Below are 20454 nucleotides of genomic sequence, written 5' to 3'. Positions count from 1 at the left end.
CACACACACACACACACACACACACACACACACACACACACACACACCAGTACACACACCAGTGCTCTTCACTGCTTTGTGCCAGATGTTCATGGCTGCACCCGAGAGAGTGAATCTCTGATCACTCGTTACCTGTTGTAGTTTTACCTTGCCATCTGTCTTGGTCTGTGAGAGATCGGGAAGGTGAGTGTGCATATTTAGGGTTAGCTGTATAAATGTAATGTAAGGTAAAGTGCATTGCCGTAAATTACATGTGTTCAGTGGTTAGGAGCTCCTCTTGCCAGTAGGCAGAGGTATGTGGTGAGTGGCTGTGTGGTGAGGCTTGTGGTCACAAAGCTCTAGTGAAAGTAACACATTTGATTTTACACCTGGAGCAAAGATATGTGTGAGGTTCTTTATATGTTTCTCTGAATTGGAACCCAATTAGGATTTATTAGGGTGTAAAACATGGCAGCATATCAGCTAAAGTAACCACATAAGCGAGCTGGCATGGGCATAATACTTATTCATTCGCTGGCGTGCCGCTTCAGTGCATGGGCTAAACAAAGATAGGCTGTTGCTGTCAGCGTTATTGCTTTGAAATGACTGTAGTTTTAACTGGAAGGCGTCTCGTGCCGTCTCTTGGGCGTATGTTTCTGTTGGTGGAGTGATATAATCTTTGTTTACATCAGTCTCTGGTTTCTCTGTCATTACCTTGAACTCGTTACAATGAGCCAATTGTTCTCGGACACAGAATTGTCTTTTCTCTTTTTTTTTTGTTCCACAGTGGCTGTTTTGCACAGTATCTTGCGAGTGAAGGAATTCCCATTTACTTTCAATGGGGGGAAACCTCAGTGTATCAAATAGTGCTTACATCAGGCTCCTTCACTGCTAACTCGCCACTCTGTGAAGGAAACCTAGAGCGTCGAGTCAGGTAGGGCAAAGGGAAGGATAAAAAGGCTGACTCTGACTAAATAACCACAGAAGTGCCTGAGCACTGACCAAGCCATGTTGTACCAACGTCATGGGTTGTGCTAATGCTGAGTTGCTTTGGTGACTTACTGCTGAGTGTGGGGCGAATAGTAGAGAGATCATCTAAATACCCTGGAAAAGAAAATGAAGCCAATTTTCCAAAGCACAAAATAAAGAAAATAGTTTCTAAAACACAAAAGTTTCTCTTTAGTGCAATATTCTTTATGCTGATTAAAATCGAAAAACAAACCCCAATTATACAATACACTTCAACGCAACATTTTGGCTTTTAAACAAAGCTTTAATATTCGTTCCCATTTTTTTTGAATAAAGAAGCCCTTAGGCTCTGAGTGTGAACCTGAGCCCAAGTGTGTGTTGTTGCAGTGACACATCGGGGAAGTTGGCGCCCGACTCCAGCCCCGGCCACACAGAGACACTCTCAACCTTTACTCTATGTGTGACAACTTAATGATGCCTCATATTTCCATGACCTCCCCCCACCCTCTACCATACACACACATACTTACTGTGTTAACCGCCGGGAGATGCCTACAAGTGGCTTGTTGTAGTCTTGTGTATGCATATTAACTCTTATTTACAGCAGAGGTGAGATCACTTCCTCCTTGAAATGAAGGTTGTCCATCAAACGGGGTAGAAACAGTCATTAAATCTGATGAAAAATAGAAAGCAGTTGAACATTACAGTTGAACATTGTTTGTACTCATAACCAACTTTACTGTGCATTCAGTGACTTTAGGGATATAACTTTGGCCAGAGAGAATGATACATATCATGTTTTACAAGTCCTGAGTTTACTCATATTTCATGCCTAAATTAGATACTAATGTGCTGCATTATGGGACATGAAAGGACAAGCCACTCCTGCTTACCTGGCTGGTTTTCTGAGGTCATGCAGGCCACATTGCCACCTACATACCTGACTGATTTCAGCTACGTCTGGACGCTCTTCACCTGCAGTGGCTGGAAATCTTTCCCAACTATGTTCTATTAAGACCGTTAATCCCTGTGTGACAGAGAACTTGTGTACTTTTCCGAACAAGGCAGAGTGCATGCAATAACATTTTTCCACACAGATGCAATGCTCTCGGGAGGAATATCTCTGGAATGTCAGTGGTGGTTGGTTTTTTCCGTTTGCTCCCATCTTTTGTGATGGTAGGAATTACTCACCACCTTTGACAGATAAGCATCGGATCGATCTGCGAGGAGCAGGAATGCAGAGAGCAGAACAAGCAGAGAATGCACAACGTTCCGGTGCTGCACGATTTGACCTTTGCAGTTTATACTTTACAGCTCCACTTGTTGTCATTTCATCCTGACATTTGCACTTGAAGAAACAAGCCCCAGCCACCCAGTCTTTGCTCATCCACCGACAATGTAAAAAGATGTGAGGATATGCGCAGAGCGATTATAGTTTTTCAGGAAATTCCTTCAGATGTTATCCTGTCAGTATTTGTTTCTCCCAAACATCCATCAAAGATAAGCAACACAGATTTTGGAGAAGGTTGTTGCACAGAGAAGGAAGACTTGAACTGACTTGAACACTTTTGTTGAGGAAGTGGGATCAAGCACAAGCGGACCCACTTTGTTTAGGGTTGCTCGAACAAAAAGACACCTGAGGCACACCTTTGTACCTGTTGAACCCTCCTATTACCAGCTAAGCTCTAGTCTTCCACCTGCTCCCAGACTGATGATTTGCAATGTCCTGCGTCAGTGTGTCTTCACCGTGTGTTTGTCCTGGTGCCCTACAGCATGGTTTTACGGTCCGACTCGACATTGAACCCGTTACACTGCAGTTTCAGCTGTAACAACTGGTGTTGCATGTTTGAGATTTTGAATGGTAGATGCTTTCTAGGAATGGCAACGTTGGAGTACTTCAACGGTACTACCTGTTTCTATGTTAAAAAAATAGGAAAAAAGGAATATCAGTTGTTAAATCATCACCATTACCAGATGTTCAAATTACTTGATATCTGTATCTGCCTCAAACATCAAGTACGTGTCATGTTTTAAAGTCAGTACTAGTGAATCAACATTGCTGAGATTTCTGGCTTTCAGAACTCACTTTCCATTCGCAAAGTTTGCCAGAAAACCTGTTGATGTTGCAACTCCTGAGTTGCTGATGAATAAATTCCCAATTCTTTAATGATCTGTTAATTGCTGGATGTATTTCGACATCGGTGTCTCCGTGGCAATAAACAGTTTGAATGTCTTTATCCTAGAAACCAGAAAAGTTAAGAGTTAAACGCCTATGACTGAAACACCTTTTGGCGATTACATCCTAAAACATCGACTACATGAGGAATCTTGAAACCGATGTCAGAGAATGTCTTCCAGCCCTCCTGTGTTTTAACGGGTGTAACGTGGTGACTGCATGTTACAGCTTCCTAACGCTGCCAGAGAAGACCTTTCTCTGTGAGTACAATCCAACGATCCAGCAGGCAGCCCCTCTGTAGGCCTGTGCAGTGTTGCTGTACAGGATGCTGTTAGTGCTTGTGGTGGTGTTGCTGCTGGCTCCTCGCTGCCATCACATCAACGATGGCAGAGAGGAGCCAGGGAGGGGGGGAAGCAGCTTTGCCGTGCCTCCTCAGCGTAAGTGCTTAATGTTGTTGTTATTATTCTCCCTGAGGTCGGTGCCTGTCCAACGGCCAGCTGCTTCCTCCTCTGATGTGCTCACATGTGTTGCTCTTTCCGTTTACCTCATGATGGAAAGGGACACAGGGCTGCTATAAATCACTATTGCGCTCAGCTGGGTGACACTCGCATGTGATCGCAGGGTTCGTCTTACTCACAATGTTTCCCCTTTGATGCATATTTTCACACTTCTATTTCGACCATATTTACAGGTTTCATTCCTTCCAGGCCACAAAAGTGCTCTAAAGGCCGTGAACGACTGCCGCAGCGAGGCTACTGACATTTCAGGTGGACAGAGTGATTGATTGTCTTCACATTGAATAGCAGGAGAGTTGCTCAGCACTTCTTTTTTTCTAGATTTTTTCAGAGTAACAGGAAGGATTATTGTCAGTCAGGAATGTAGCTGGCACACTGGACGGATTTTCAAGAATGTCAAGACTCTGCCCGACCTTTAGAAGAGTGTGGAACAAACTCACAAATCTGTTAATAAGTGTCAGCAGGACTAAAACTCCTGTTCCTCCTGAACAATGGTGAATCTTGGGAGTGGTACGATTAGCAAGAGCATGGGAATATTTCATGCCCTAATACAGATGGAAATACACAGAATATAAAGTTAGACTGTCTTGAATTCTTTGATTTCTTATCTGCTTTGTGTTTGGACTTGCTTTGAAAGGGAAACACTACCACTCCTATTTGTCCTGAGGTTTTGTTCAAGCCGGTGATAGATAGCTGCATTTCACACTGCATTGCAGAGAGAATTATACACAAGTGAAACAACGTGCGGGGCAGCGTTTGCCAGCATGGCTGATATTAATGTGTTTAAGGTTCAGCAAAATCAAACGCTCAGGGGCTGGTGTATGACATGCTAATACATTTGACGTTGTGAAATTGTATGGGCTATTAACATTGCACATCTTGCCCCCTGCTTTCCCAAAGATTGAATTATCCAATAATCAGAGGGAAACAGAGATGCTGTCCAACAGCGGGATGACTCCAACTGTTCTTTTGGAACAGCTCCTGCTTTCCATTGCAGTGGTTCAGTGAAAACAAGACTAAATGCTCTCAAGTGATAATTACAACAAGCCCTATCATGTCGGTTTGAATCTGGAGCAAATAACACATTGTTCTGAATTCTGGCCAAACTCATTTTAAGTCCCCGTTTTGGACACATATGCTGTTTCTTTCCCGCACATATGCATGCAGTAACACATCAAACATCTCTTCATAGTGTATCACTCCATTCTGTTAAACATTGTAAAAGGCCATTTAATGTTCAAGCACCTCAAACAGGACCTCTGATGCACACACACCCACTCGTCCATTACACACACTCTCACATTCTTTGAGCTGCCGCCATCCCCGCTACTCCCCCAACTCCCACAAGGCATTTAGAATTAATCTCCCTGAAAAGCAAGGAGTTTTTAACTCTGACATCACATATGCACACACGGCCATAAATCTAACTTCAAATCTTAAAAAGCCCTTTTTTGTTTAAAAAAAAAAAGACCTCCACCCTTTCTCCTCATTCTTTCCTTCCACATATTCCCCTCTGCTGCTGGACAGCCTTATCTTTCCCTGTGATATTACAGCAGGCTCGCTCTTAGAGGAAACTTGTAAGCTGTGTTAAATAAATTCTGAAAAAAAAAAATCTGACCTCAGAGAACAGAGTCACTTCTCCCCACACGCAACACATCATCACATTTGATGGTAAAATCTGTTTTCCTGTGTAAACTATATGGACTGTACTGAATGTGGTGAGCTGTGGAGGCTTTATAGGACCTAAGAGCCAGCCAGTGTGGGATGCCCTCCCACCCCACACACACACACACACACACACACTTGTACGCACGCACACACAAACTTCTGTAGAACTTTGTATTGGCTGCGTCTTAAAGGTTTAGTGACAAAGTAGCAGTAACCACAAGATATTCCCGTGAATGAACCTTTGGATTGCATTCAGCACATATGCTTTCATTTAGAGCTCTCCAAGCTTTCCTAAAGGGGGTGAGGATGACTCTGACTTTTCCGTACACAGAACTTCTTAGGAAGCATTGCTGCATTGTTCCCATTCAAACAATTTACAGCTAGCCATGTGCAGTTACTTCAAACCAACAGCTGGTTTCTACACCTGATGTAGGAGAGTGTTGGAACTTGATCCAGCTGCAGATGTCTGCCCTGCACCAGCAACACCTTGTTTGATGGATTCTGGTACTCCCAAGTCTCCCAGGTACTCTGTGGCATGAATGTCGTTGGACTCATGCCAGGAAATTCACGCCAAAACCATTCTAAGTGCACCTGATGTAATTCTAGTTGCCCACAATGTCCTAAAGCTAGAGCAAATGCTGCTCTCAGAAACTGATTCGTAGTCCATGTATTGAAGCCACATGTGGAACAGTCTGAACAAAGCTGAATGTGCTAACTGCAATTGGTCAAACTCTGCTGCATATCTGATCTGGCAATAATGCTGCAGAAAATAATTGCTTACACCAATGGATTGCTCACTGTTCAAGCAATAACAGCACTGCGGAAGTTAAAACAAACTAAAATGTGAACAAAGACAACCCTGAAGCTTAGCAGCACTAGTGGCGTGACTCGAGGAATGGCAATGTTGGTTTTGGTCAATGTCTCAACAACTATTTGATCGATTGCCATGATTGCCATGATTGTCTTTTGACCTGACAACTCGTTCTCACTCCCAACTCGTCAAATACTGATGGTTGTTCCGTGCCCCTCGGGCACTCAGTGCCACCTTTTAGCTTCTGAATGCGACACACCGGCTGTAAACACATCCACGTCATCATCAGACGCTCAGAGCAACTGACGCAGTATAAAGAGATAGGGCAGGCGGGAGTGGAGGTGGACGGGTCAAACAAACACAGGACTTTCATTCAGGAGGCCGCTGTTGGTGTCCTGTGCGTTAAACTAAGTCTTGTTCATTTATCAGTGACATGACTGAAGGACTAAAGATGTTGCCAAATATCGCTTTCTGTCACTGATAACAAATCATAATATTTCACTGGCATCACAGTTTGATTGTCTGATTCTTGGCACCATGAAAGCATCAACACATACTTTATTTTATCAGGAATTAGGAGTCTCAGGCGTGTGTTGTCTGAATCTATTGCCAGAAGGCAGGGCATTTCCAGTCTCAATGAATCACCAAATACCTCCAGTAAGTAGGTGTGGTTGGGATTCACATGGATTTGATCCCGGTTTCAACTATTTGTTGACATTCGTTCCAATTCTTCATTGATATATACAGGATTTTACTTCCATTTTTTTTCGCTGACGAGCACATCGCCCTTTTTTCATTTTAAGGGTGAGCTAGTGGTTTACATTCACTAGCATGTGTAGCTACCTGTCAAGGCTAGCTAATACTGGGGCTTATGTATTGTTGTCTTTTCCAGCTAACTTTCTGCACGTTCAAACTACAGCATAGATAAGTTGTTTTTACATATATTTATCAACATGAATATACTGTATTATTAGCCGAATGGATGATGTTATTGGTATTGTCACTGAGACAGTTGCAACTTGATATTCAAATCTCTACAGATAATGCAGAAACAAAAACTTTTGTGGATGCACTTGCATATCTGTGGCCTTACACGCCACATGGGGAAATATATATTATCCACATCTAGACTAGGTAGATCTCTTGACCTAAGAGGTTAAATCTGTATGCTGCAAGTCTACCGTGAGATAGCGAGCCACAGCTTTTTAACAGCCATGTCATGAAGCCTTTGCGCTGTTGGGATGTTATCCCATTGTGTGATGCTGTTATGATCCAAGCATTCAGTTTCTCTCACACACTCGGTGCTGGATGCAGATGCACTTTCCCAGATGCCTTTTCAGGCCACATCAGAGCGTTAGATTGTCCAAAACAACATTGCTTTTCACCTTTGTCCTTTATTAAGCGGGTCAGTGAGCAACAAGCCTTGTCTGTGCATTCCTCCCTGAATGCAATTTGCACCTGTTGTCTCTCAGGTGCACCTTTTAGATAGACCCTGCTTTTGTCCCTAATGTACTGAGTTCATCTTATCACTGTGCTCCCAGAGGGTTGAGCACATTTTAGCCTTCTTACCTTTCCTCTCTTTAAGAAGTAAAGACAGCTTACCTTCTGTCCCACTTTTTGTTTCACCGGCTCTTTCACAGCAAAGCAAGCCAATTTCTATCCGGCTCCAGTCCCACTGGATGGTGGAGGCTGTGTGGAGGGCATATTGGGCACTTGATGCTCTCAGAGAAGGGCATGACATGGAACATGTCCAGGGGAATAGAAGATAAGATCTTTATTGATCTCCAGTGGGGAAATTTGGTTGTTGCGATAGTGTAAGAACAGAATTGAATACAGATAAGTACGGAAAGTACGAATAGAATATCAGTTTGACATATCTGTGCAGGAGCAAGTTGAGCTTTCCTGCACTTATTTTAATAGTTTGATTGATTGTGGTGTGTTTTCTATGAATAGGGGCTCCATGAGTATCATTGTCTCAGGTGCATGTATTGCATCTAAACCCTGCAGGAGGGATAATGCAATCATGTCTGTTTGTCTGCAGCAAAGAGTTTAGGTTTTCCACTCAGGTTCTTCTGACTATTGTTGGGTTACGCATGTGTCAAATCACAATGCAGCAGAACCCGCCCTTCTTTTCTTTTGTGCGTGTGTGTTATTGAGGATAACTGTCTGTCGTGCTGTTAAACAGATGCCCACTGGCTGTCTGCATATGATGAGCTGTGTCAGACCACCCAAGAGGAATGCTGGTGGGCCCACAGGGATGAGAGTATACAGTATGGGCCTATTTGTGTGGGGGGAGATGGAAGATGGAAGAGAAAAAAAAGGGGGGAGGGCAGTTACAGTAAGCAGGCCTTTTTTAAGAGGCTCTGGCTCCAAATAAACCAAAATTGAAAATGTGAAAATCTTGCCACTACTGTTTCGTTTATTTTAGTCAGAGCTGGATATTTCACTTTTCTGCTAAAATCGTAATAACTTACAAAGGTACTTTATGGAAGTTTAACACCTTATCATCACCTCATTGGCCAACTTCCGACTTTAAAATTGTAGGTAGGCAGCATTTGAGTTTGCATTTAGGAAATCCCATTATTAATAAGTTGGTGATAAATGCGCAGAGTTGTTTACAGTATAGATATTTCTCGATGCAGTAAAAATGGTTTGACTTTGATATTGGAAATTGAGCATCTTTCTGACAGGATCTTTGTGTTTTTAAGATTATTTTACCAATGTTATATAAGTTATTCATGATGGTGTGAGGGATAGAAATCGGATCTGTGTGCTTTTGGGTTGATGGATGTCTGATGAGAGAGCGAAGCGTTATGGTAGAAAGCACATGACTTATCATTTGAGCTCTCTCTCTTTCATACACATACACACACACACACGCGCACACACACACACCCCCTTCAAAGAGCTGTCCTGTTAGCAGAAGATATGATCTGTGTTTTCCCCTTCACCCGGAGCTGCTGAATAAAAGCCCTCTTTATTTAATCGCCCGCTCTGTGTGTGAACACGTGTGTTTATGCCCATGTGTGTGATGTGATGGCGTCAGTGATCACAGATTTTTACTGTCTGTTTGAAAGCAGTTCACACATCACAGATCACAGAGTACATACAGTCCAGACATGTTGCTTTGCTTTGTCTGCCACATGTTCCTGCGTACAGTAGGCATTAACTTGGTGTAGCTTCCTCTCAGAGTCTGTGTTTGTGTGTTTATTGCAGACATAGATGAATGTGCGACAGGTAGACACACTTGTGGTTCTGAACAGACGTGCTACAACACCAGAGGCTCCTACACCTGCCAGTGTCCTCCGGGCTTCCAGAAGAACGGAGACCACTGTGTAGGTGAGTGGTGTACGCAAAACACACTCTCTTTGCGCTTTTTCACATGATCAGAACTGGTATCAAGCTTTTGAAGTGGTTCCTGTATTATCTTTTATCAAGAATTGCTTCTTTGCAATGTATCTTACTGCTCTGTTTCTGTTTTCCTGCAGACAGAGACGAGTGCGCCCTGGCCCACTACTGCATGCACAGATGTGTGAACACACAGGGCTCTTACTACTGTGAGTGCAACGCAGGTCACAAGTTGGCCATCAACAACCACAGCTGTGTTGGTAAGTCACTGAAAAGCCACGTGTACTTAATGTGTTAATGTGTACAACATTGAATTGTGAAAACATTTTGTTTCAGTGTCATTTAGTGGCAGCTTGTCAGACATTTTGTCTTGGTGTTGCCAGGCAGACTTTCAATAGATCTGAACACCTGTTGTTACATGTTTGCTTGAAGAGTTTATTATAATATTCATAATTACCGCTTTAGTGTACATACAAGCAGAACAAAACCACATGCTAGGGTAAAGGAAAGCTAAATATATACTTGATAAAACACGTGCAATTAATAAAAAGAGCTGAATCTCTAGGTATGTAACACTTCTGCTTTTGTTCTAGATGTGAATGAATGTGATGCGGAGAATCCCTGTCAGCACCACTGCTACAACCTGATTGGCTCCTTCCTCTGCCAGTGTGAACAGGGCTATGAGCTGGCACAGGACACGACCTCTTGCCAAGGTGAACACACACACACACAACTACATGTACAGTATATACTGTACAAACAAAAGATATACAACTGCAGATAAATGCATGTTTGTAAACATGTATCACATGCCCATTTTATTGTAAGCATAGCCTTCTGCTGATTATCTAATGTATGTTTGTGTGTGCATTTTTTCTGCGCAGACATTGATGAATGCAGCTTCTCCAGCTACATGTGTCAGTACCAGTGTATTAACAGCCCAGGAAGTTACTCCTGTGAGTGTCCAGAAGGATATCAGCTCCAGGGAAACAGGGTGTGCCAAGGTACTGCAGTCCTCCTGTTTCCTCTCCCTTTCCTTCTATTAATCTATTTTTTGAATCCCTTCTTAGTTAATTTATCTATCTTACCCTCATCTCTGTTTTTTCACGCACAACAAAGTTCCTCTTCTGTCTCGCCTTTCCTCCTCTTCCTCCTCTTCCTCAACTCTTTGAAGATCCCTCTTAACAGGAACTTGATCATGCCTGCTATCAGCCACTATTCTACCTCTCAAGCGGGAATGAAAGTCACTCTCAACCAGTACTGTCATGGAAAGAATTCAGAGGTTAGGCAAAACAAACACAACAACTTTGTGTTGCCCTGCTAAGCCACCTCTGTGAATTTATATGCATGATGTTGGTTTCTTGAAGTGGATTTATTTGAAGCTCCGGCAACCGCTCAAAGGGAGAGCTGTTATTTTTTCCTCTCCCTCTCGGTCAGGTGCAGGCTTTATAGAGAGAGCCATGAATCTGGCCGGTTGTGTCAGATGGACCTGATGGTGATGAATCCAAGTTGCTGTGCCAGAAATAGCCTTGTGGTTTGGGGCATGGGGTTATTTTCATGGTGCTGCAGGGAGAGAGCTGCAGTTAGGCCTGTGTGGGGTTTATTTTATTTATTTATTTTTCAGGGTTACATCAGGGGCTTCCCTCCACTACAGATCTGCAGGCTTTCCTCTTTTACCTCCACATCTGCTGGAAATGCAGCTATACAACCCTAGAAACACTGTTCCCAAATTGTACACGTCCTGAACTTTGACTGTGTTTTCACAGCTCTGTTTCATGAAGCGTGTAGAGTTTGTGTGTGTTTTGGAAGTTTGGGATAGTAGCATTTTCATCCAGCTATTTTTGACTACTCATTTTGTTTTTCTCTCTCTCTCTCTCTCTCTCTCTCTCTCTCTCTCGGTCACCCTGCCAATCACAAGACATAAATGAGTGTGAGACGGGGACCCATAACTGCAACGACGATGAAATGTGCTGGAACTATTACGGAGGCTTCCGCTGCTATCCCAAAAACCCCTGTGAGGCACCTTATGCCAAAACCTCTGAAAAGTCAGTAAACATCATCCAGTTCTTCAGTTTCACTCTCATCAGTGCAGCCAGTTTCACAAAGATTGTTTTAATTGTTGTGTGTTTGCAGTCGCTGTGTCTGCCGGTCTCAGGCAGAGTGCCAGGGTCTCCCACCGTCAATTGTCTACAAATACATGAGCATCCAGGCGGACCGGACTGTGCCAGCAGACATCTTCCAGATTCAGGCCACCAACATGTACGCCAACACACACAACACCTTCAGGATCAAAGCTGGGAATGAGGCAGGAGAATTCTTCCTGCGGGTAAGTCAGTGGGAATTGTTGTTTTGTTGTTGCTAACATGTTCACCATCTTAGTTCCCCGCCAATGTTGTAAATCTGTATTTACATGCTTACATATTGATGTTCTTGCAGCGCTCCAGCAACGTGAGTGCCATGTTGGTGCTAACCAAGCCTCTGTCAGGCCCCAGGGAGTACGTCGTGGACCTGGAGATGGTCACTCACCATCTGACCATGAACTACCGCTCCAGCTCACTGCTCCGGCTCACCATCATAGTCGGGCCCTACGCCTTCTGAACGCCACAATCCCCAGCAGCCCACATAAGTCTGGTTCAGCAAACATAGCAGTGTAACACAGCAGATGCCTGTATCAGCATAACATACTGTACATTTTCATACAATACAACATATAACATAGGCTGTCCCAGACTCATACAGCAGCACAGCAGTTCCAATAGGCATGCTCAGCCCAGCCCGTGCAGTAATGTGACCACTGGGCATCTTTTTCTCTCAAGGTGCTGGGAAGCATTGTAATGAAGGGTTTTAGTGTCCCGAGGAACCACACGCTGTTTTTCAACAACAGCACTTAACATTAAACATTTTTTTACTTTAAGTGCCTGAAATGGACATAAGAAAGATAAGAAATGTGCTGGATGTAAGCATTTTCACTTTCGCTGCTTCCATACTTAAAAAAACAACAACTGGAAACAGAGCAGTGGCACTCAGGAAAAGAGGCCTAGTGGGCACACATCCATAAGATGATGGATTTCTGATGCAGCTGTACCTACATTTATCACTTTGTTTCAGACCAGACCTCCTTCCAATAACCTGTGTATGCATCAGTGAAGCGCTCTGTTGTAAGAAAGAGAGAAATAACAATCATATTTTCTATATTAATGTACATGACAAATATCCAGTATGAGCAGCTTTTAATACAAAAATAATTGACTGAGCTTTTGTTGATAAATGTTGCAGGGGTTAGTGCTGTTGTGCCACGCTGTTTGTGCAAGTTTCTGTATAGATTTGCTCATGAGTAATCATTTCCAGAGAAGCCCAGAACAGTTCAGAAGTGTAAAGGGAGAGTCAGTTGAGAGAGTACTAAACTTTACATGCTCGTAGACTTTAGAGTTAAGTCTTGTACATACTGAGGTAAGAAATCTGTGTGTGTGAGTGTATGTTTGTGTGTGTGCGTGTGTGTGCATGGCTTTTTTTATGCATGCAAGCAAGTGAAAGTGTGAAACACAGATGGAGAGTAAGGGAAAGAGTGAGAAAGAGCTTGTTCTGTGCCCCCACGTTCGGTGGATGTGATTGAGCTGTTTATGTGATGCCATCCTCACAGACCTCGGTCACAGAGGCAATAACAGAGATTTTTTTTTTTTTTGTTAAAAAACACGCACAGGAAATGGCGGCTTTCGTAACACACCTCGGCCAATCGACCACTCACTGGTGCCACAACGATTCTCCAGAGTAACAGCTGGGCTTTCTCATGTCGGTCCCAGTCAAGAAGTCACACTGGCACCAGGCTGGCTTGCGTGATAAACATAATTACAGTGCTTTGCCCTGTAGCTGGTTTCATGTGTGACACAGGGGATTATTAAAGTGTTAATACAATGCCACCACACTTTTGGCAGAATGAGAAATCTTTCACTACCTGCTTTGCCTTTCGTGACTCTGCGTGTCTGCTCTGGCTTATTGCTGAAACACTATACACTGTAGACACACAGCACTGAAAACCACACTGAAAACCAACATGTTGTCGCCACTTCAAGTGTAGAAAGTTGTCCATCTTTTATGTGGTTTCAGCAGCGATCATGCATAGTGCCTTAGAGGTAAACACAAATAAATGTAACACTAATATTATCATTCATGCTGTCAAGACTTCCTTCACTGAAATGCCTTAATGTTTTTCTCTTCTATTTAAAATATATATTTTTGTCATATGTATCTTATATTGATTGTACTCTGAAGAGCAAAAGTTGTATTGTTGAATAAAATATGATGGATAAATGGGGCTAGGTTGTTGGGTTTTTCCTTTATATTCAACAGCTTGTGTGAAAGAGAAAAACAACAAATGAAAACACTGCACTGTGCCTGTACCAAAGTGAACAAGATCCAACTTCATATACAGTATAATGGAAAATGCAGCGGTTGTGTGAAATGCTCCGCTGCTCCTCCAATGCTTTGGGGAAAACGTGAGGATGATTTCATCTGAATATAACAATGATAGATGCAGTGAACACGATGCCCTAGCCATCATATCTATCTTATTTAAAGAGATCCAGAGGGGATGTAGTGATATATATAGTATGTTGAGTCAATCTGTGCTGAGGGACAAATGTGAAGCCTGCACACACACGCAACATATTTAGATGTGAAATTGGTTGGGAGGGATTTTATGGTAAGTTGTTACTCAATCATTCTGCTGTCTAGAGCTTTAGTCAGAGCAGCGTTGGGATGTGTAAGATGATACACGATGTGTCATTGTTCCCCTAACCCCATCTTCAGCTCGCCGCTCATTGGTGCTCTGTGTTTTCGCTGTCCGTGCATGATTCAACCCCCAGCAGAAAACATTGCTCACCCACTTTCTTTTCTGTGACTCAACCATGTGCTGAACTTCTTAAGAAGAGCAACATTTCCAGGTCCTTGTTGGCTAATAATCCACTCAGGGTAAAGATAATTAACTTAATCTCCCTGCATGTAGTTTGACAACTCATTGGTCACCGAAAGACCTCAGCCGGAGTCGTTGGATGAAGATCACAGAGAAGAAAAAAAAGTCATGAAAGTTCAGCAAGTTGAATGTTTGTTACCCTTTTTCCACGATCCCAGTGATGCAATAACTGCCCACTATTTCATCCTGTTTTTATACTCTGAACATGTTTGGCATCAGATACATAAGTGAGCTGTTCATATCAAACTATTCTAATTTTCCAAAAAGCAAGTGAACATTTCTGAATCAAGAAATTCAGTACATGCTCAAGGCATCAACAATAAATACGGAACACCTGGTTTACAAATGCATACAGTAGATACAGTATATAAACAACAGGGCAAGATTAACCCATTAGGAGGCCCCGGTGAAAAATGAGGTCTGGGCTATAACTGAATTTGTGACTGAGTACAATTTTATATAGCCCAATGCATTGGAGCCTCAAAATTAGGTATTTATACAGGTTCTACCTTAAGGTAACCTATAATTTCAGATTATATTGTGATTTTGTGGTTTCTGCAGTGCATTCAGTAAAAACTAAATTAAGTTTTCACAAAATAAATGCCAGAGAACATGGAGTCTTCTGGGTCCCAGAGGGTACCACTGCTTTGCCTGTTTTGTACTAACACACACTTGCAGTATGCAGTACGTAAAGAAGGATAAAATCCATTGCGTTTTATTCAGATTTATGTGATGCCCACCAAAAAGTTAAGAACACAGCTTAATTATTTCCAAAAGCCCCACCACACACATAGTGGTGCTTTGAGCTAAATGCTATCATCAGTATGTTAACATGCAGTAACAATGTCAACATGTTGATGTTTAGCAGGCATAGGCGTTTACCATGTTCGCCATATTAGCATAGCATGTTAGCATATTAACATTTGGAGACATTTCACTCAAAACCACAAATATTGAGCTCATGGTGGCATAAGAGGAAAAAAATCATAGGATCACCTAATTCATTTGGAACACATTGTCTGGGATCAATGAATGTCTGTACAAAATGAAAAGGCAATCCATCCAGTGGATGTTGAGATATTCCACAGGTTAAGTAAAAACTTCGAACGCCTGGTGATGCCACAGGAAAAGTTATTATGATTCATCCTCTGGGGATCGTGACTGATATCTCTACAAACCTTTATCTTGTTGAGATATTTCAATCAGGACCAAAGTGGTGGACCGACACATTGCCCTCCCACAGCCATGAAACGTATGACTAGAAACACGCAGAAAAAAAACACAACAATAACCCACAAATGGGATTGTGAAACAGTCTTTGCGATGCAGCAAAACTATTAATTTAGACATTCACTGGCCTCAGACTTATCCAGGTTCAACCTCAGGGCCGACATAACAAAAATGTTGTTCAAACTCAAGTGATTAATCACTTCTCATTGGGAAATCACTCACAATCGCTTCATAGTGTGCAGTTGCTCTATGTTTTCAGAGTGGGTGTCAGGGAGAGAGGTAAGAGGTGTTTTAATGCCGAGAGAGAGTGCATGAAGAGGTGAGTTTATTGGATGACATTTGAGATCGGAAAGGTATAATGTGATGAGGTCACTTGTTAACACTGGCAAAAAGTGCCACACAAGGGTGGCATAACCACACAAGGGCATTCACAGGCAGACACACTCACACACACATGCACGCCGCTCGAGAAACCGCTCTCAAGGTACCGAGAACGTACACACGCCAAACCAATTAGCAGAACCAGCCGTGCATGTGTGCAGGTTTTTGTATGTAAATTGTGAACTCTGCTGATATGGTATGCTGCCCGGTGCCACTGCATGTGGCTGTTGAACACGTGCCAGGTCATAAACATTTCCTGCCAACCACAGATGTCATTTGAATCAGCCTTCAGTCAGGCTGAGAAAAAAAAATTCTGGAGGTCCATACCTGTGTGATTACATTCTCTAATTATAGTTTGGAGCAGTAACTCTGAGATTACTAAACGAGACGGGCCCTCAGGGTGTTGTGAGTGTAATTATATCCAGACAATTAATAGGCCTGCTCCTCAGAGAAGAGTTTGTTACATGATGACGTACCTGACCGTTTTAAGCTCGCCAGGGAAGCCTTTGAATTATGACATAATTACAAGGGAAAACATAATATACAAGGATGATAATTATTCCCAAGTACAGTAACAGTACTGTAAGTGGCATTGCCTTTTATGATACAAGTTCATATCAAGAAAAAAGTTTATAATTTCTCCTCTGAGGGGCTGCAGCAGTGTGGAGGGTTTATCATTAGCCGCCTGGTCAAAAGAGGAAATACTTTGGACCTGGAGTGCATCATGTTGGTACATAAGTTAAATTGTTGCTCAAAGGAGGCTTGATCTGTTGCTACAGTACCAAGTATGTATCCACATTAGCAAAGCAACACATATCTAAGTTGCTGTAAAAAAGGAGAAGGTACAGGCTAACAGACCATGCATGCAAATAGTAGCAGACTAATTAACACACATTTAGAGAAGTACGTTAGAAAAGGACACGCTGCAAGAGCATATATTGCCAAAATGATTAACGACAACCTGGCAACTAAAATCTTACTGTTCTTACCGAGTGCTGATCTATAAATCATAACAATTGATTTTGTTACCATTAATAAAGCCCTTAGTTATGGCTTAAGGTATGGCTATAAAGTCCTTCTGACTGATTCTGGCGTGATGGAGAGCGAGTCCGCCAGACGTGCCCTTATTGGTCCAAAGTCAAGGTGAAGCAGGAAATTGCTCAATAATCCTGGAAGGAAGGTATAGAGGGGCTTTAGAGGGGCCTTCTCACACACATGCTACCCAGGGGCGTTTCTAGGATTCAAAGAAAGGGGGGGCTTAGCCCCAAGGGGAGTGGCATGTTTGCGCGCGTAGTGTGCGGCAATTTTTTTTGGATATCCATTGTTTCAGACAGTTCATAGATTGGTTCAATCAGAAAGAGGGTGATTTTGCTCTGTAGTTTTGCTTGCATTCAGTATATGATAACACAAGAGACAGAATTTCAGGGTCATAGTGAAATTTGACAACACAAATATGAACTTTTCTCAAATAAAGAGAGAAATAATTTTCCTGCTTGTAAAGGAAAAACTAGCTTTCATATCCGCGTCACTCCCAAATCCTAATTCTTAAAGGGACCGCACACAATGGATGGAGAATGGACCTGACAGTGTCAACTTTATATCGTTAAGTATGATGATGGCTATTGGATTGTAATTTGAAGGGGGAGAAAACATACAAACCAGAACACACGCACATATGTAGCATGTTAGAGTTATAAATAACTTGTTCATGTGAGAAACAATAGTTTAATTTAATGACATCACAAGAAAAAAACAAAACTTTTTTTTTTTTTTTTTATCCAATAATGCGAAATTATTTGGGGGGGCTGAAGAACATTTTAGGGGGGCTTCAACCCCCCTAAAATAGGCCGAACGACGCCCCTGATGCTACCCTCTCCTTCATTCCTATCTGCATTAAAGGAGAGCTTCACAATTTTTCCAGTCTGCTTTAAAACAATAATCAGGTGCCCATATGGACACTGACGTGGTTTTGCTTGGTGTAATCATTCCTGTTGTACATACCGGCCATTAAGATATTCATGCTTCATTTCAATGTAAGTGATGGGGGACAAAATCCACTGTGAGCAGTCTGAGTTAGACAAATCAAGTGGCTATCTTTCATTATCTTTTGGCATGAAACAGTGGCCGAAAACATTGCAACCCATTGCTCCCAGTCCACGTCGATCCCTCCCGCTCTGTCAGCTCACATCTGCCCTGGATCTTTAAGCCTTTTCATAGTTTCCACTTCCCTGCCATCTCTCCCAATACAACACATCGAGAGAGTACATGATGTGTGTGTGTGTGTGTGTGTGTGTGTGTGTGTGTGTGTACTATATGTAGCGCGTGTGAGCACATGCATGTGACAGCGATGAAGACAGGCAGGTGGAGGGGAGGCCAAGGGTGGAGGCGGACTGTTGACGTGCCAGTCAGTAATACTTTTCCTCAGGTTGAGGTGTGCTCACCGGGAGGGTGTGTTACTGCTGGAAAGCTCTGTAACGAATAGGAGGCTGGCTCTTTGCCTGATCAAATTCCACCTTCATATCTATCTTGCCTTCCAAAAATGTTCAGCATACCAGTGGGTTTTATTGACTTGTCAGAGCAGACAGCGGAGTGCAAGCTCTGCCTTGTAAGGTGTGCAGTTAACAGGTTCCTGCAGCAGGAATGTCTGCTGATGACTTTTTATTTGTAATACCTTTTTGTGGTTTTTGCTCAAATTGATGATCAGAGCTACATGTGCTGGGACAGTGGTAATTCAGAATACAAACTTTGACTGTATTTGTCCAAGCTGGACTTAATCATGTTTGCACATGTTCTTTTAAAATGAACTAGACCATGAGTCTAACATAAGCTAGCCCCAGTGTGTGTCTCTCATGCATTGCCATTACATTTCATTCACAGAGCTTTCCCTTTTCAGAAATAATGTCATTTAACAACACCTATGGCTGTTCTGAAGATATTTCCACCCCTATTTTAACCCATCTGGATGGAAAGATATTCTGTCTCCTGCACAATAAAAAAAGATTTGTGAACCTGTTTCCTGAGTTATGCATATAATAAAAAAGATGCTATTTCTGGTCCTGCTCCATTGATGTTGTCATTTTGTCCATTGTGAGTCTGACAGTGCTGAAGAAGTGCAATGCAATTAAAGGTGTACTATTTTAAAGCTAGGGTAGGTAATGCATTTTAGAAAAAAATGTTGTTATATTTATTGAACTTCTCTTTACATCCTGACAGCAATCAGTAAATCAAATGCTCTGACACATAAAAAAAAAGCTAACTGTGGCTGTCGCAAGACTGCAATAAGCCTGTCCAATCACTCATCATCCCCGGATTCTTCCACAAGCTGCTAGCTTGACAGCTGTGAGTACAAGCAATAGCCATGTTTGTTGTTTATGTTCATAATGATCATTTTGCGGGAATGGCTTTGGAAGGAGGCCTGAAGGGACGGGCTGTCAGTTTTATCCACTTGCTGGCTTTCTCGCTAGCTTTAGCAACTTTTGGGGCTAGTGCTGCTAGCTACTTTAATTGGAAAAGAGTTGGCAACACTGGGCTGGGTTTTATGGTTGGATACGTCTTTTAATCTACCGTACTCTTGCTGGTTTATCCAATGTTAATTGGATAATCCAATTTTAAAAATATTATCATTTTTTTTACTTTACAATATTTTACATTTTCATACATAATAACATGTTTCTTGCATTGTACAAAAATAGCAAGGACATATTTAATTACCTGAATAGGAAATATAGCAGTGGTTGGAATATTGTTTTAGTGTTTCATTGAAAATCTTCAAACCACTTGAATGATTTAAAAAATACCTGCAGAGCAGCAGTACGGGTTAAACAACCTTTTCAAACATCACCATGTATTTATTTTCCAGATGCATAGGTCTGTATTCAAAGGTAATGGTTATACTTGAGAGGCACAAAGTGGGGCTGAATGTGAAAATGCAAAACTCTAAAAAAGATTTTCCTTCCTGACGAGGCTGTTCGTGGTGTTTCCCACACTTCTGCAGGATGTGTGCACACATTGTTACCGACTGGAAAGCGTGGCTTGACTTTCACTGGTGAAACTGAGTCAGGCAAAAAGAGCTATGGTAAAGTGCCAATGCTGACAGATGCTACTACATTATCTGTGTCATAATGAGTTTAGCCTCTCCCCCCTCTATGTCTCTCTCTCTGTGTCTTTCTACTACTTACTCTCACCCCCTGTCCTGCAAATACAGTTAACTGCATGACCATCCGCGATGAATGGCGGTTAACAGCTGTCTCTTTTTTTGATGGTTGCCTGTGAGAGCATGTAATTGCATTTGGCCCTGGGTGTACATGAACTCATTAAACCAGTGTCAGTGCCCATTACATTCCACAGCAGTACAACTCAGGTACAGAATGCAGATTCCAGACACGAACCCTGTGAATGCTTTGGGACA

At 42.4% G+C, this 20454-nt stretch overlaps 1 protein-coding gene across 2 annotated transcripts in view; it reads left to right on the top strand.

Moving 5' to 3' along the window:
• The window catches only part of efemp1 (EGF containing fibulin extracellular matrix protein 1), a 17050-nt gene extending 3277 nt beyond the window's left edge, over positions 1–13773 (top strand). For both annotated transcript variants that reach the window (XM_031841938.1, XM_031841932.1), the window contains exons 5-11: positions 9335–9457; positions 9607–9726; positions 10060–10179; positions 10351–10470; positions 11385–11511; positions 11600–11792; positions 11903–13773. In XM_031841938.1, the coding sequence (XP_031697798.1) occupies positions 9335–9457; positions 9607–9726; positions 10060–10179; positions 10351–10470; positions 11385–11511; positions 11600–11792; positions 11903–12064 (965 nt within the window). In that variant the 3' untranslated portion in view covers positions 12065–13773. The remainder of the gene's footprint in view (positions 1–9334; positions 9458–9606; positions 9727–10059; positions 10180–10350; positions 10471–11384; positions 11512–11599; positions 11793–11902) is intronic.
• Positions 13774–20454: the final 6681 nt, after the last annotated feature.

The sequence above is a fragment of the Anarrhichthys ocellatus genome, unplaced genomic scaffold (genome assembly GCF_004355925.1).
Source record: "Anarrhichthys ocellatus isolate YVR2014 unplaced genomic scaffold, GSC_Weel_1.0 scaffold3, whole genome shotgun sequence".
NCBI classification, from domain to species: domain Eukaryota; kingdom Metazoa; phylum Chordata; class Actinopteri; order Perciformes; family Anarhichadidae; genus Anarrhichthys; species Anarrhichthys ocellatus.
This window is presented reverse-complemented; position numbering and strand designations above follow the sequence as displayed.